This window comes from Silurus aristotelis, assembly GCF_946808225.1.
Source record: "Silurus aristotelis genome assembly, chromosome: 15".
NCBI classification, from domain to species: domain Eukaryota; kingdom Metazoa; phylum Chordata; class Actinopteri; order Siluriformes; family Siluridae; genus Silurus; species Silurus aristotelis.
Window position 1 is genome coordinate 9,365,329 of NC_139588.1, and position 15,115 is coordinate 9,380,443.

Below are 15,115 nucleotides of genomic sequence, written 5' to 3' on the forward strand. Positions count from 1 at the left end.
TGTTTTTATTAATTTGCATTATTACTTTTTGTTTCATGTCTTTTATTTTCCTCAATATTTAGGAAAATAGTTAATATATTCATATTAATTTCATTTAGCACATTTCCATGATTCAGTACTGTATTTTTATTTTTGTAAAAAAAGTACAGTACTATTTTTACATGGAGTGTTAAGTTTGTTTGTTTGTTTTTTTTTTTTTTTTTTTTTTTATACAGTATTCATTAAAAAAACTATCAGTTAAATAATTGGTTATCATCACGTACAATCCAACCTAGCTAAATCCACAGTTGGTCAACTTCTAATCAACACCTCGACATTAAGAGCTTTAAAAAACCTTTTCAGGTGTTGAATTTAAGGGAAAAACTCATACTGTGTGGACATTTTGCTTTTTGATTTACAGGTGGCATGCATGCCATGGTCCTGGCAGGGCAACTCTAGCGTCTCTATTATCACGGTTCTCATAGTGAACAACACGACTGTGAGCACAGGTGTGTGCAAATACACTCCGTACGTGTTCTTATCTTGCGTGATGGCATTGCTATCCATGGCTCTGTACCTGCGCGTGTCATCGCTACCCAAGATTCTCTTGCTTCTCCTCCTCAACGTCCTCCATACCGTTGTCATGGAGACCAGCGGTTATCGGCAGGCTGTGGGGTGAGCGGCCAACCACCAAGCGCACAACAATAGCACCAGACCAGTGCTTACACACACCTGAAGAAATAATAACGCTAGATTTAAACAGGTGTTTACACTTGGGGTATGCCATTGTACCTCAATATACATAGATTAGGGTATCAGATAATCTTGTACTATATTCTTTTGAGATTAATAAATTGTTTAGTGAGTATTATAAAAAAAAATAATAATAAAAGTGCTGTATTGAATGTGTCCAAATGAATAAATGTGTTTGTGCTTTGTGTGTATGTAGAGGAGGGTTCTTTCACACACATGGGTATGATCCTGTTCTGGCTATGCTCCTCTTTTCTGGAGCAATGATACTCCACTGCAGACAACAGGACCTCAAACTGCGACTTGACTACCTTTGGGCCACACAGGTATTTGTGTGTGTGTGTGTGTGTGTGTGTGTGTGTGTGTGTGTGTGTGTGTGTGTGTGTGTGTGTGTGTGTGTGTGTGTGTGTGTGTGTGTGTGTGTGTGAATTTGTATATAGACTTCTCTAAATGATTCTCTCCGTCACCAATGACAATCTCAATTTTATTGTATTTATTTTCTCTCTCCAAATGGCATATTCATTAAAGTTTTTATGTGAAACTTTGCACGTTAATAAATTTTTTTGTATTCCTCCAGCTGTTCTCCTAAACTTTTGACTTTTAGCTTAGTTCTAAGCTCTCTCTTAACAGATGTTCTAAAACTGGATACATTTATATCACTTTAACTGGCTATTAATCCCCACTGAAGCAGATGTCATTTGACCATTGATGATGAAAAACAACGTGATTCCCAGAGTACTTAGTAGCTACAGGAACATCTCAAAATATATGCTATATGTTTGCCTAAATATCAGATCAGATGGTGTCAGCTTAGTTGGTTAATAGAAATAATCTTGAATTGCATACAGTCTTGGTTAGGAAAATTTAGGAAAGGTAATCAGATGCTGATTAAAAATCGCATGATTTAAGAGAATGTAAAGCAGTAATGCAGTCTTAAGGACATGCAGTACAATCTCACTGAGTATTATTAAAATTTGATTACAGTCAGAGTCAGTCAGAATTTTGTATTAGAGTCACACTGACTCTAATACAAATCTAGTTCTGTTTTTGTCGTTACATTATGCTGTTATTAAAGGGTTAAAAAAAGAGCATTTTTGAAACTCAAACAAATGTTGGAATGAAATGGAACACAAGAATTACACCAACACAAAGACGGCAACCCAATGTCACATAAACTTCAATTAACTTTTTTTTAGACAGGATTTCTTCTAGCTAGAGCATAATGTTAAAAACATTTTGAGATTAATTTTACATTAAATATACATGAATGTTTTAACCTTTAACAATGTGTTACCTGTATTATTGACATCAAAATTACACTAGACAAAAGTATTGGGACACCTGATTTTTCCAGCCATATGTGGATAATCCTCAAACTGTTACCACAAATTTGGAAGCACATAATTGTAAAGCATGTATTTCGATGTGGTAGTGTAAAAAATGTCCCTTCACTTGAACCAAACCTTTTCCAGCATGATAATCCCTGTGCACAAAGAGAGCTCCATGAAGATATAGTTTAAGTGGGTTAAAGAGGAATATCTTGACCTACTATAGAGCTTAATTCCAGTTTATTTCATTAAGTAAAAGTGCTAGTATTTTTTAATTATGTCAATCAGGTTACTTGTGACATTTATTACCCAGCACACAAGCAGACCTGAGGCCAAATTTTCAGTTAATCTTAATATAAATGTAAGCATTTCGACAAATAAACACGGAGAGACTTGACTTGCTAATGAACAGTACCCCCTTGTGGACTATTACGAAAAGTATTTACATTTTGAAAAATCCTCACTCAGTTTCTAACACCCTGCAGACGCATCTTCAGACACTCATCCACATCTATAGGCAATATAGCATCACCAATCCTGGAAAGCTTAGAAATTGGAACATTTCACATTTGGAACATGTCATTTACCTTAATTCCTGAAGCCGCTTTGAGACAATGTCCATTGTGAAAAGCGCTATAAAAATACACTTGACTTGAGTTGACATGTGCAGAACATGCACAACTATACACAGACAGAAAACAGATTTTAGGGTCAAACCAAGATCCCAAAGTTGTGAGGCAGAAGCACAACACCTTTGTGCTGCCCCCCAAAAAAAGCTGAACAAGCTCATGCCATTATTAGTCTCAGTGCTCTCCATAATTCAAATGTTACTTTTTTGCAATGCTTGCGGGTGAAAATGTAGAGATCATTCACACTCATATTTTACCTCTCTGTGTGTGTGTGTGTGTGTGTGTGTGTGTGTGTGTGTGTGTGCGCGTGTGTGTGTGCGATTTCCAGGCTGAAGAGGACAAACATGACATGGAGAAAGTGAAGCTGGACAATAAGAGGATTCTCTTTAACCTGCTCCCTGCCCATGTGGCCCAACACTTTCTCCAGTCTAACCCACGCAACATGGTTAGAATACACCTTCTGCAGGAACAATTTTACACTTTATCCAACTCATCACACCCCTACCAGCTTAACTCGCTTTTACAGAGGCCACTCACTATATATATATATATATATATATATATATATATATATATATATATATATATATATATATATATATATATAAAACAATTATATTGCTGACATTTTTCAGTTTTTCATAGTAACTACATTCACCTAAGGGTTTCTGCTGGTAAAGTGTGTTTTTACAAATACTCTTTGTTTAAAAGTACATATGAAACCTGCAATGACTATGACTCCCCTTATACTCTATATCAGTGTATTTCTCTTTTCGGGAGAAGGAAACAATCATATGGTCAATTTAGTCAGAACAGGTCAAACACCATGACTGTGCTATGACTCACCAGGATCTTTGAGTGCCAAACACAGCTTTGTTGTTTGAGCCTTTCAATTGCAAATATACACTGATCAACCACTTAGAGCCTGTGTATACAACATTTAGAGTCAGACTGACATTTAGAGTCAAAACAGTGCTGAAATTTACATTTGTGTGTTTGGTTGTGTTTATGTCTGTGTAGTTGTTGACATTTGTATTTAGTCATTTGGTGGACGCTCTTAACTGGTGAAGCGATACAAAGCATCCAGCAAATCTACAAGGATTCGTTGTCTGAAAGGCTTTTTTTGTCACTAGTGCTAGGGTGTATTAGGTGGTAAAATAAGCGTTCCAACACTGAAGAGCTAAAACATTTTAGAGAAGGACAGGCATTGGCAGGTATCGTTCTGAACCAAGGTGCCTAGACAATATCAATATGGTGTCCTCAATGGCTGATATATACGGAATATCTTCTTGACAGAATTCACAATCATTCAGAAACAGTATCTTTATAAAGAGACTATTTAAATGTTTTGTGTTATTAGATGAATGTGAGGTTTCATTTGGGGATCTGTACACATATCCTTGGATAATCCTAATAATGTTATATCAGGGCCAAATGCATGAAACAAATGTGGCAGTTGGTCCCCACTTTTCCCACTCAGTAATCTCAGGTGCTGATTGGTCAGGGCTTGTGCAGCTTATTTAGGTCTGGGTGTGTCTTGACAAACAAAGCAACATACTATTTGTGTGGCCTTGGCAGGGGGAAGCTAGCAGCAGGACATATGGACATACGCCTTTGGTGTTTGCATTCCCCCCTCTCTGCACACACCCCTTGCAGACTTGCAAGGGCTCCCTGTGTCACATGATGAGCTGAGGAAGTCTGTATTAAGGACGCCTGCTGAGGAAAAGGTATTGTGAAAGAATGGGGAAACAAAGTAGATTCACCATTTCAGCCTTCTTGAGTGATGAGAAGTGATCCTTGTTGCTAAAGCAATAGAATTTGCCATGTAGTGAATGAGTTTGGAACCAGAAAGTTCACATTAGATTCCACTCCAGTCCAATTTCCAGACTATTTCTCACCGTCACAGAGAGCAGAGCTTAGCATTTTTAAATTCTAAATTTTGTATATCTTTCTTCCCTTATTTAGGTGCATAAACTCCACATTGATACACTCTCCTGGTGTGGTTGTGTGTAAACAGACATATTGGAGCAATAGTGGATCAATGGCTAAGGCTCTGGGTTACTAATCGGAAGATTAGGAGTTTAAGTTGCCACTGTTGGGCCCTTGAGAATGACCCTTAACTGTTTCCTAGCTGGATCAGGGATGACCTTGTACTCTGACCCCAACTTCCTAACAATATGTGGGAAATATGTGCAGAAAAAGAATTTAACTGTGTTGTAATGTATATTCGACAAAGAAATCTTCTTATTACTGATCACATGAACAAAAAGGATAAATGGTTGAGGAGACAATAGAGAGAATGTTAGAGATTGTACTAATAGAGACATCATTCAGTGACTTAAACTTACAGTGTCCAGCCAGATATGTCTTCTGCAAGGTGAACACAATTACCAATTTCAATGCCTATCCAATTACCTATAAAGAAGAGCTTCTCGATTGTCTGGATGTGCCTCATTTTGATTCAATACAAGATTTCCTATTAGTAGAGTTCAATAAGAACTGCCACTGGCTGTTTGGTACACTTGCTATTTTACAGAATAATAGACTGCATTTTATAAACATACTGTGATTATATTATGATCACATTCACTGCTGCCTATTTAGATGACACAGTCATGGATGATATTGGCATATGCAACATTAGGGCAGTCCCAATGTGTGGATGGATAGATGTATGTGGGATTCCACTCGAGTCATGGAAATGTGTGTCCACAAATTAAAAATGATAAAAAAAAAAGAGGTGACAGTTCTTAGGGCCTCGACATCTGCAGATTTAACTTAAAAGGTGCATCTGATCTGATCTAGTGGTTGAAACTGTGTCAGCTAGCATCATTAGAGTAGCTTTCTGTAAAGGCCTTCTACTTCACCTGATTTCTGTTCCACAAAAAACCCATTAATATGCTCTTTTTCACTTTTGCTACTTCAAAATTTCTAAAACCGTACAAACCAAATCATATGACAAATCCAATTACATTTATGGCTGTGATGTGTATTAGCTTCCTTAATAAGAACATTTATGGCTGTTATGTGTATTTTCTTCTTAAATCTTCCTTTAACTTGATTGAAAAAATCCTATGATCTGGTTAAGTTGCTGGTATTACCTTTATTCAGGCTGCTGCAGTTCCCAGTGTCTCCACTATGTTGTGGCGTTGCAGTGTTCATTCAGATATTAGGTGAAGGGTTAATACAGATTCTTCGATGATGCTGTATTATGGTTGTGTAAATGGGTCAAGTTTGGGATTAGTGCACCTGATTTGTAGCTGAGCTTGGAAAGTTCAGTTCCAAAAACTGAAATTTACAGGTGAACATACTTGTCTCCTTTTTCTGTAGTAAACAATATGGCCTTCAGTGCAACTGAAGGGTTAATATGTTTTGCCGGTTTCTATTCCTATCTAAGCCTCTCCCTGGGAAGTGATGTCAACAAACATCCTGGAATGTTTTGTTACCACTCTTATGTACAACTATCTCACGTGCATGCTCATATGACTGTTGGACAGTTTATTTTTTTAACAGACCCACACTGATATTATGCAGAACTATAATGAGGTTTTACGCCTGATAATATTACTGATTATTTGCACGTTTCTTCATTCTTATTGTGTGTAATTAATCATATTCTTCCAATATTTACAGGAGTTTGTTTAAACTCCTGTAAATATACTACAGCAAAACCGCACAAGGCAGCACTAGGTTCTGATGGACATTCTTTTTGCTCTTTTACAGGATCTGTACTATCAATCCTACTCTCAGGTGGGCGTCCTGTTCGCCTCCATCCCAAATTTCAATGACTTCTACATTGAGCTGGATGGAAACAACATGGGTGTAGAGTGTTTGCGGCTCCTCAATGAGATCATCGCAGATTTCGATGCAGTGAGATTCTTTTTATATACACTACACAGTGGAGTCAATAGGCCACTGTGGTACAAATGGCATTTCTGGTACATAAACAGATTTCTCAAAATATCTGATGCCTGTAGTTATCTCCACTTTCAAACATTTAAATGTACTCTGTGTCTCTGTGAATTGATATGAAGCACACTGGATCAATAAAAGTAGACAAAATGTGGGTCATTAAACACTTGTTGTGTATAGAACTAATTATCTGTAGGGGCAAAATGTTCATGTATAACAAAATTTACTTTTATTTACTTTTTGCCATTTCTACAGTTGCTTAGTTGGTTCTGTCTTTCTCTGTCCCTCTGCCTCTGCAGCTGCTGGATAAAGAGTGCTTTAAGGACATTGAGAAGATTAAAACTATCGGCAGCACTTACATGGCAGCAGTGGGCCTTGTTCCTACCACTGGTTCTAAGGTACACAAAAAGTGTATCACTGAATGTTTCATTGGAGCGTCACATATGTATAAGCTAAATTTCACAACTTTGAACCAATCGCAACTAAAATGCAAATGATTAGGGAATGATTTAGTACCCAGGAAGCTTTTTAACATTATATGATAAAGGCATATGAGATTACTATCAGTAACTATGATTTTTAGTTTTGAACATTCTCAAGTTTCCGTTCTTAGTCATTTAAAACGTGAATGTTAAACGTGTTAGAGATTTTAGTGGGTTAAAATTACATGTTCAGGACTTATGTCTGAGATTCCCCCCCTCGCTCTGTACACGGCATTGTGTAATATGTGCCAGGTCACATCGCTAATACTCACTTCCATGTTGCTGTGTTCATAGTCATATGCTTTTGTTTTCATTCATGTTATATCTCCGCCTCTGTCTTGTCATTTCTCATTTCCCCTCACGTGTCTGTTGTTCTCTGCTGTTTTTGATTTGCCCTTTGATTAGTTTGTGTTTAAATACCCCTTTGTGTCAGTGTGTAAGTAATTCATTCAGCACACTGCGACTACCAAGCCTTTTGTTTAATGTTTCACATCTTCCGTTTTCTTGATCTTGTGTTGGTATCACGTTCACGTTCACGTTCTTGTTTTGCCTAGTTTGTGTTGTTTGCCTATCGCCCGACCTAAGCCTGGATTACATATGAATTCTGCTTACTGATGTTGGATTTGTCTTGCTTGTGTTATAGTAAACACTTCTGCATTCGTGTATACATTGCATTACATGGCAACCTATTGGTAGGCCCAGGTTTACATTCCTCAAATAACTTTCCAATTAGTATCACTGTAAATACTAAATAGTCAATAAAATTTAATAAGCTTTATTACCTGATAAATCCCAGTATATGTTCCTGATATATCTTGTAACACAAATTTTTTTTAACTCTGTCATAAAATGTATTATGTCTAGTATTATTTATTATTTTTATTTTAAGAGTTCCTCTGAAATATCATTGTTGTAAAGTCTGTCTAATGTAAGTTTCTATGTTCTATATAAGATGTATTTTGCCTATTCTTCTTTGGTCTCTTCCTTATAGGCCAAGAAGTCAATTTTTGAACATTTATGCACGGTGGCCGACTTTGCCATAGAGATGTTCAAAGTTCTAGATGCGATAAACTACCAGTCATACAACGATTTTGTGCTTCGAGTGGGTGAGTAAAATGGCTCTCTTAAATATCAGAGTTACACTCACTGTTTACTTTATTAGGAACACCAGGAAATGAATGCAATTATCTAATCAGCCGGTCATGTGACACCAGGACAATCCAAAAAAATGCAGAAAGAGTTCAATAACTTTTGACAATGTTCATTAAAATGGTTGGAAATGTGATCCCAGGGATGGTTTGAACCTCTAGATTTTGTGACTTGTAAGTGATCGTGCCTTCTTAGATAGAATTACTTTGTCCAGCATATTCCAAGTATCCTTAATAAGATCTTGGGAATATATAGACCAGGTTAACACTATGACATCTTTGTCATGTTTCTCCACCATCCCTGAACATTTTTTTTTGCAGTGTGGCAGGGTGCATTGTTCTGCTGAATGTGGCCACTGCCATTAGGGAATGCTGCTGAAAGCATTCAGAGTCAGTATTTAGCTGTGTTGCAGCCTTATACTAAAATGCTGCAAACTTCTATTTTATTATTATTATCAGCAATAAACACTCCAAATGGCACAATCACAAAGCAAATCCTCTTTTTGATCATCGCAGAAACACGCTGCCCATCTGGACTTTATCTCAGAATGGCCAGGTGAAAATCTCTCCTTAGTGCAACACAAAATCTCGCTTCAGAGTTGCAAAAAAGACAAACTGTGCATTTAGAAAAGGGTTCTAAGATGTTAAACCTTATATAGACACGGGTGTTCCTTTTCACTTCATGTCCAATCAATGAAACTTGCTACAGGTGGGATTCAACAATTTTTTATTTTATTTTATGTGTCATCGCAAGGGTCTAAATACTTGCCAATGCCATATTTCTGTCTTTTTTTCCTTCTTTGCAAATTTGTATTGTTGTCTCAAGTTTTTGCTTCATCATTTATTATTCATCAACAGACATAAACCGAAACATGTGATTGAGTGTGTGTGATATGTGTGAAGCCAGAGAACTAAAGTGGCCATGCACAGGACATCCTAAGTACATCTGCAGGATACACACAACAATACGCACATTCATTCTCTGACGTTTTTCCTCTGCCCAAATATTCCAAATCCTTTCAGAAATATCCATAAACATTTATGACTCTTCAGCATGACACACACACACACACACACACACACACACACACACACACACACACACCACCCTTACAAAGACCTTCTATTGGCACAATTTTTGATGAAGCTTAGATAATTAATGTTAATCTAATCTAAATCTAACCCTAAAAACCCTAATGTATTAAATAGATGAATATATGATATTCCTTATAGAATAGGATTCCTTGTGATTTTGTTTGTTCAGGTATTAATGTAGGTCCAGTGGTTGCAGGAGTGATCGGTGCTCGTAGGCCTCAGTATGACATCTGGGGAAACACAGTGAACGTGGCGAGCAGGATGGACAGTACAGGAGTACAAGGGAAAATCCAGGTAAACACACATAGACACACAAATGTGTGAAAATACAAAAGATTAGTGCAAACCCACAATCAGATCTTGTTTCTCAGGTGACCGAAGACGTCTTCCGCCTCCTCACTGGCCACTACCGCTTTCTATGCCGTGGTCAGGTCAGCGTAAAAGGCAAAGGCCAAATGCTCACCTACTTCCTAGAGAGCTGGTCGCAGGAAGGTCTGCTTCAATCCTGCTCCCCGAGTCTGGAGCACCATGAAAGCCCATGTATCCAGACCAAGTTGAGCCATGCCCCCAGTGCTGCCAGTTACGGAGTCAAAGCACAGAATATTGGCCCTGGTCCCACCTCCTCCAACAACAGCATCCTCTACCTGCCCTCAATCTCAGTCGACATGGAGATGGAGGTGTGACTGTCATGAAGATGGAGGCACTTTTATGGCAACCAACCTGTTAGCAAATCAAGGGGGAGTGAGACGTGAAGGAGTGAGGGGACGACTGGAGGACACCGAAGAACACAATGACACTGAGAAGGCTTGAGAAAAAGCAAAGTATAACTGAGTAAAATAGAAGTCTTCGCCGTCCGAAGGGTGATCATGAGGTTTATGAGAGATGAGACATTGAAATCTCTCATGCAGAGAATAACCCCCCCCCCCCCCCAGACACATGCAAAGATAACGAGCAGGTTCGTCTGTTTGTGTGTGCGTCTGTGTGTGTGTGTGTGTGTGTGTGTGTGTGTGTGTGTGTGTACATGTGTATCCGTTTTAAAGAGTCTTCCTCAGTCCAGCTAGATATCAGGGGCTCCTAAAGAGGAGCGTGTGTTTTAGAGTTATGGCAGCTTCACACCAACAAAGGAGCTACACACACTCCTCTGTGTGTGGGTTTGTGTGTGTGTGTGTGTGTGTGTGTGTGTGTGTGTGTGTGTGTGTGTGTGTGTGTGTGTGTGTGTGTGTTTACTTGCCTACAAATATAATAAGTAATGGTTTGAAATTAATGCCACGGCATTAACCATTCAAAGCATGTTTATGCAGTGGGGACCAAACATTTATCACGTAATCAGCGCTGTATTTTACATCTGTGTGTTTGAGTTCATGACAGGGAGAGACAGTCAATGCCCATGGCATGACATAAAACCCCACAAAACCCCATTCGTGTTCTGTTTAGTCGGTGAAAAGTTTATAAAAACATTTATCGATGTACAGAAAATTGAAACTCGTATCCTTTCAAAGTATTTCTTCTTGTTGCCTTTTTCGAGCAAGTGAACAGATGATCCAGTACATCCAGGGGCTAAAATCATGTAAATAGCATCCTGTTATCATGAACAATGGGATAAACCGTGGGCTCCGAACACCGGTGAAGTAAAACACTAAAGTGTACACACTGGTGCTTTGAGAAAGGAACGTTCTTGACGTCACTGCACACTTCCTGCTGCTCTTTGACCTTTTAATATGATGGAGATATGGAGTCTGGCACAAACACAAATACAGAGGAAAAAAAAGCTTTTGTCTTGAATACCCACCTTACACAGACACTGAAGTTCCCTAGCTGTGCATGTGAAATCAGCATGTAAAACAGTGGCTTAGCTGCACATAAAGAATCAGCTGGAGGAAACTTAAGTGTCCACTGGGGATAATGAGCAGCTTTTTATAAGTTTGAAAATAGCTCACATGGCTTGTACTTATTTGTGGAAACAGTTGTGATATTTGTTCTATTCAGAGTTTCTAAGTAGGCTAACACTCAGCTGGATCTTGCTACCGCTGGTGGCAAGGGGATTTAGTCTTGGCACTTGTACAAGAAGGAGTGCTTGCACAGGATAAAACCGGTATTAGATTCGAAATGGTACAGTCAGGTGGTGGTTGCCGTCATACATACTCAGAATATGTGGATCGTCATGCGTTCAGGGTATACTGTACAAAGGGCCTCTGAGATACTTGGTTTGTGGTCCTAAAGTGTATTTGATCAGTTAGTATCATATTTATTTTATTGCATTTCAATTTCTTGGTGAAATGCTATCGTAACTTTCTCCAAATATGCCTAGGGAATGAAGTTGGCTTCAAGCTTGCTGCTCTGCATGTCCCTCTTCGCATGCCACAGTTCTACCTTGTCTTGTTCTTTTTGCTAAGTGCAATGTGACTCTAATGCATGACTAATGCAAAAAAAACAGAACAAAAAGGGTGAAACGTGTAATGGGTATTATTTAGAAACGATTTTTTAGTTGCACTGCATGAATGTAGAACAGTGGCCTTTTGTTCACTTTTACTGTGTTTTTTCAGTCTCGAACCTTTATCGACAGCTTGTTTGCTTTTTTTTTTTCCTCCATGCATGGTGCTGTGAAGTGTTGGAGAAAGCTTAAGAGTTTTGTAGCATTGCTGCCTTTTTTGGCTCTTGAGGTGACTGCCTTCTATCCAGGGGTTGTTGGTTTGGGTGTATTCCTTTGTGCCAACACATTTTGTTAACAACATATCAATTCCAGTGTTCTATTGTAGCACAATTTTGTGATATTGTGTATGATTCTACTTTTTAAACTAATCTAGAGTTTTATATGCACTGTATCCATTAAGGGTACAGTTTTGGCTTCCTGTAAATCTTTGGGGTTAGATGTTTCAATGTTGGGTGTGTTCTCCTGGGTTTTGGGGAATTATATTTTCTTGAATCTACATTAGCCCTGGGTGATACATTCTTTCCTAATTAAAGACAAAGTTCTCAAAGCTTGTAATTGGACACATAATTACACTTTGAGCATTGTTGCACTTCTTATGATCAACATTTGTTCACTCAAAAAAATGGATATATTATCAGAATTTTAAAAACTTACATAACATTTTATCTTTCTACATGACAAATATATATATGAAAGTCATTATAGAAAAGCCAAACTCATTTTATCTCTGAAAATGCCTAGATCAGAGTTTATGATCAAACAAATGTAGCCACATAAAAATCTATTTTCTATATACAAAACAGTGGCCTGATATGTTGTCATTCTAAATATTAGAACTTTAATAACGCATAAAATGTTCACAGTAAATACGCTCGATTTTCATGTTAATTAGATATTTTCATATATGATACGGGTTTTAAAAAAAAAGAAGAAAAAAAAGACATGTATGGAATCTACTGCAGAGTAAACTGAAAGTATTTTACTTATACCCTTAAATCTATGTGCTATTTTTGGGGTTGCAATGTCCTGATTGCAATGTTGATAAATGTGAATGTAAATTTCATATTGAGATCTTTTATACTTGTGTTTGCACTGTTCTGGAATAAAATGACAATAAGAGAAAGAGACAAAGCCCGAGTTCACCTAGTGTTGAGTGTTTCTGTATGTTGTGTCATTGTGTCATTGCAGCCTGTTTTGGTAATAGCTGTGTCCTTGAGTCAGGTGACCATTGGACCAGAGAAAAAAGCAAAACAAGTAAAGCTGAGCAAAACAAGTGTCATTTACTGTCGCTGATTCTATCCCTGCATCCTACAAAACCTTTAGGAAAAGCAATAATTAGGGTTGTACTTCAACATCAACATCAACATCACTACATCCTTATATAAAACTGAATAGACTGCATAATTTATGTTGCTGCCACATAACCAGGGCCAGTGTTCATTGTCTTCGGTACGGCACTTGCATAAATAATGCACAGTGCTGGCTCGAGTTGCTAGAGCTTGCCAAAAACATGGTCTACTTACAGCTAGCACTGAAACAGATTTTTGGTGCATGGATCCAGCATTCACCAGATAATCATCTCCTTCTCATAGACTAAACACTTGATGCAGAAGTCGACCTTCTTTAGGTGTCCTTGCCTGTACTCACATGATTCCTTCAAAGTTCGGTTGCATAAACAAAACCAGCGGATGTAGGATGAAGTTACTCAGTATAAAATGTTTGCAATGTTTGTGCAGCAATGATAACACAGGACAGAAAGGGGATTTGGGGGAATCCAATTGTTGTTTCGGATAAACTGTGGCCAATATGCTGCCTACTGAACATACTGTTCGCAGGGTATCGTTTACATTTTCTCTGCTGAACAAAGGGAGTTGCCCCACAGAGGTGTGAGATCCAAACCAATTGGGTACACAGAAGTGCAGTTGCTGCTACAAATGCAACAGACCAGAATTTTAGTATTTAGTACCCAAAGAAATAACAATCAGTTCTGGATCTAACAGTCTTAAATTGCTTACATTACATAGATGTCTTATCAAGGCTCTGCATCTCTCCAGATTTTGTCTCTATTAGTGTTTTACATGTGCCTTTCCTTTTATTTAGTTCTACCGACTAGGGTGTTCTAAGTTTGTGTTCAGATATTGTATCAGACCGAGAACTCACCCTTCACTGTTGCAGTTCATAGAAGAGCAAAGACAAAAGCTTTGGGCCAGGATGCCCTGGTGCACAAAATGTGTTGATCATTCTAGCTGCACATCAGAGCACAGACTTTGAATTTTTGGGTTTAACTCCTGGAAGCAAAAAGCATATGCATTACATGGACAAAAAAATGTTCAGTGGACACCTGACTATCTAAAACATATCTGCAATTTGAACATACTATTCCATACATAGTCGCCCTTTTGCCCTGAACTCAGTGCAGCCCTTGTGGTCTTCTGCTATTGTAGCCAAACATCATGCCACGATTAAAGACACTCACGAGAACCCATTTGTTTCCCTGATACTGATGTTTGATGTGAAGAGTACTAGACGGTGCTGAACCTGCATAAATCTGCATCATTTTATGCATCTAAACAACTGGCTAAATATATATAATTGCATAAATGAATAGGTGTACAGGTGTTCCCAATAAAGTGTACAATATAAGGTTGGGCTGAGCCCTACTTGCCCCTATGGAAGTGACGACTGGTTTATAGGCAATAGACACCTCAGGGCATATCCGAATAAATGAACTACAGCATGTCAAGGGAGATTAAAACTTTTGAGCTTGCTTATAAAGGTAATTGCTTGCTTAGTGTTTTTTCACAGAACAGCACAAGTCAGCAAAAAACCAGAACTTAGCGCTCATGGTATGTGTGTGTGTGTGTGTGTAAGAGAGTGAAAGAGAGAGAGAGAATTTCCCATTACATAACTTTACCTGTGAAAGTAAGAGAAGGTGTCTGTAACTTTAGGGCTGGACATTTCACAGATGCATGTAGAATAAATATTCAAACTTGCACTGAAATACATCATTTGCAGTGATTTTACTCTGATCACAAAAAACTGTTTTCTCACTGTTGTTCAAATTCGGTATCTTCTGAGGGCATCTCCCCAACTGACTTCCTGCTTACAACCTACATATTTATTATCTATTCATTTAAATTGATGTTGCTTATTCAAAATCGTTGGCAGACGGTCATTACGGCTGAAGATTTTAGGGCTGGCAGAGAAATTACATAAGTAGATCACATGAACAGGACATCTATGTGACTTTGTTTGATAAGTCAATGGTGTGCACTATTTTTAGATTTACTTGGCTCAGCTCCTATGCAACCTCGGCAAGAAGGATAACCAAACTGCATGGTTGCTTAGGTGTGGAATGGCA

At 38.1% G+C, this 15,115-nt stretch overlaps 1 protein-coding gene across 2 annotated transcripts in view; it reads left to right on the forward strand.

The window, feature by feature from the left end:
• adcy1a (adenylate cyclase 1a) overlaps positions 1-12,891 on the forward strand; it is a 54,764-nt gene extending 41,873 nt beyond the window's left edge. For both annotated transcript variants that reach the window (XM_083563289.1, XM_083563290.1), the window contains 8 exons: positions 401-654; positions 929-1,055; positions 3,015-3,131; positions 6,410-6,556; positions 6,898-6,996; positions 8,072-8,186; positions 9,493-9,617; positions 9,695-12,891. In XM_083563289.1, the coding sequence (XP_083419415.1) occupies positions 401-654; positions 929-1,055; positions 3,015-3,131; positions 6,410-6,556; positions 6,898-6,996; positions 8,072-8,186; positions 9,493-9,617; positions 9,695-10,006 (1,296 nt within the window). In that variant the 3' untranslated portion in view covers positions 10,007-12,891. The remainder of the gene's footprint in view (positions 1-400; positions 655-928; positions 1,056-3,014; positions 3,132-6,409; positions 6,557-6,897; positions 6,997-8,071; positions 8,187-9,492; positions 9,618-9,694) is intronic.
• Positions 12,892-15,115: the final 2,224 nt, after the last annotated feature.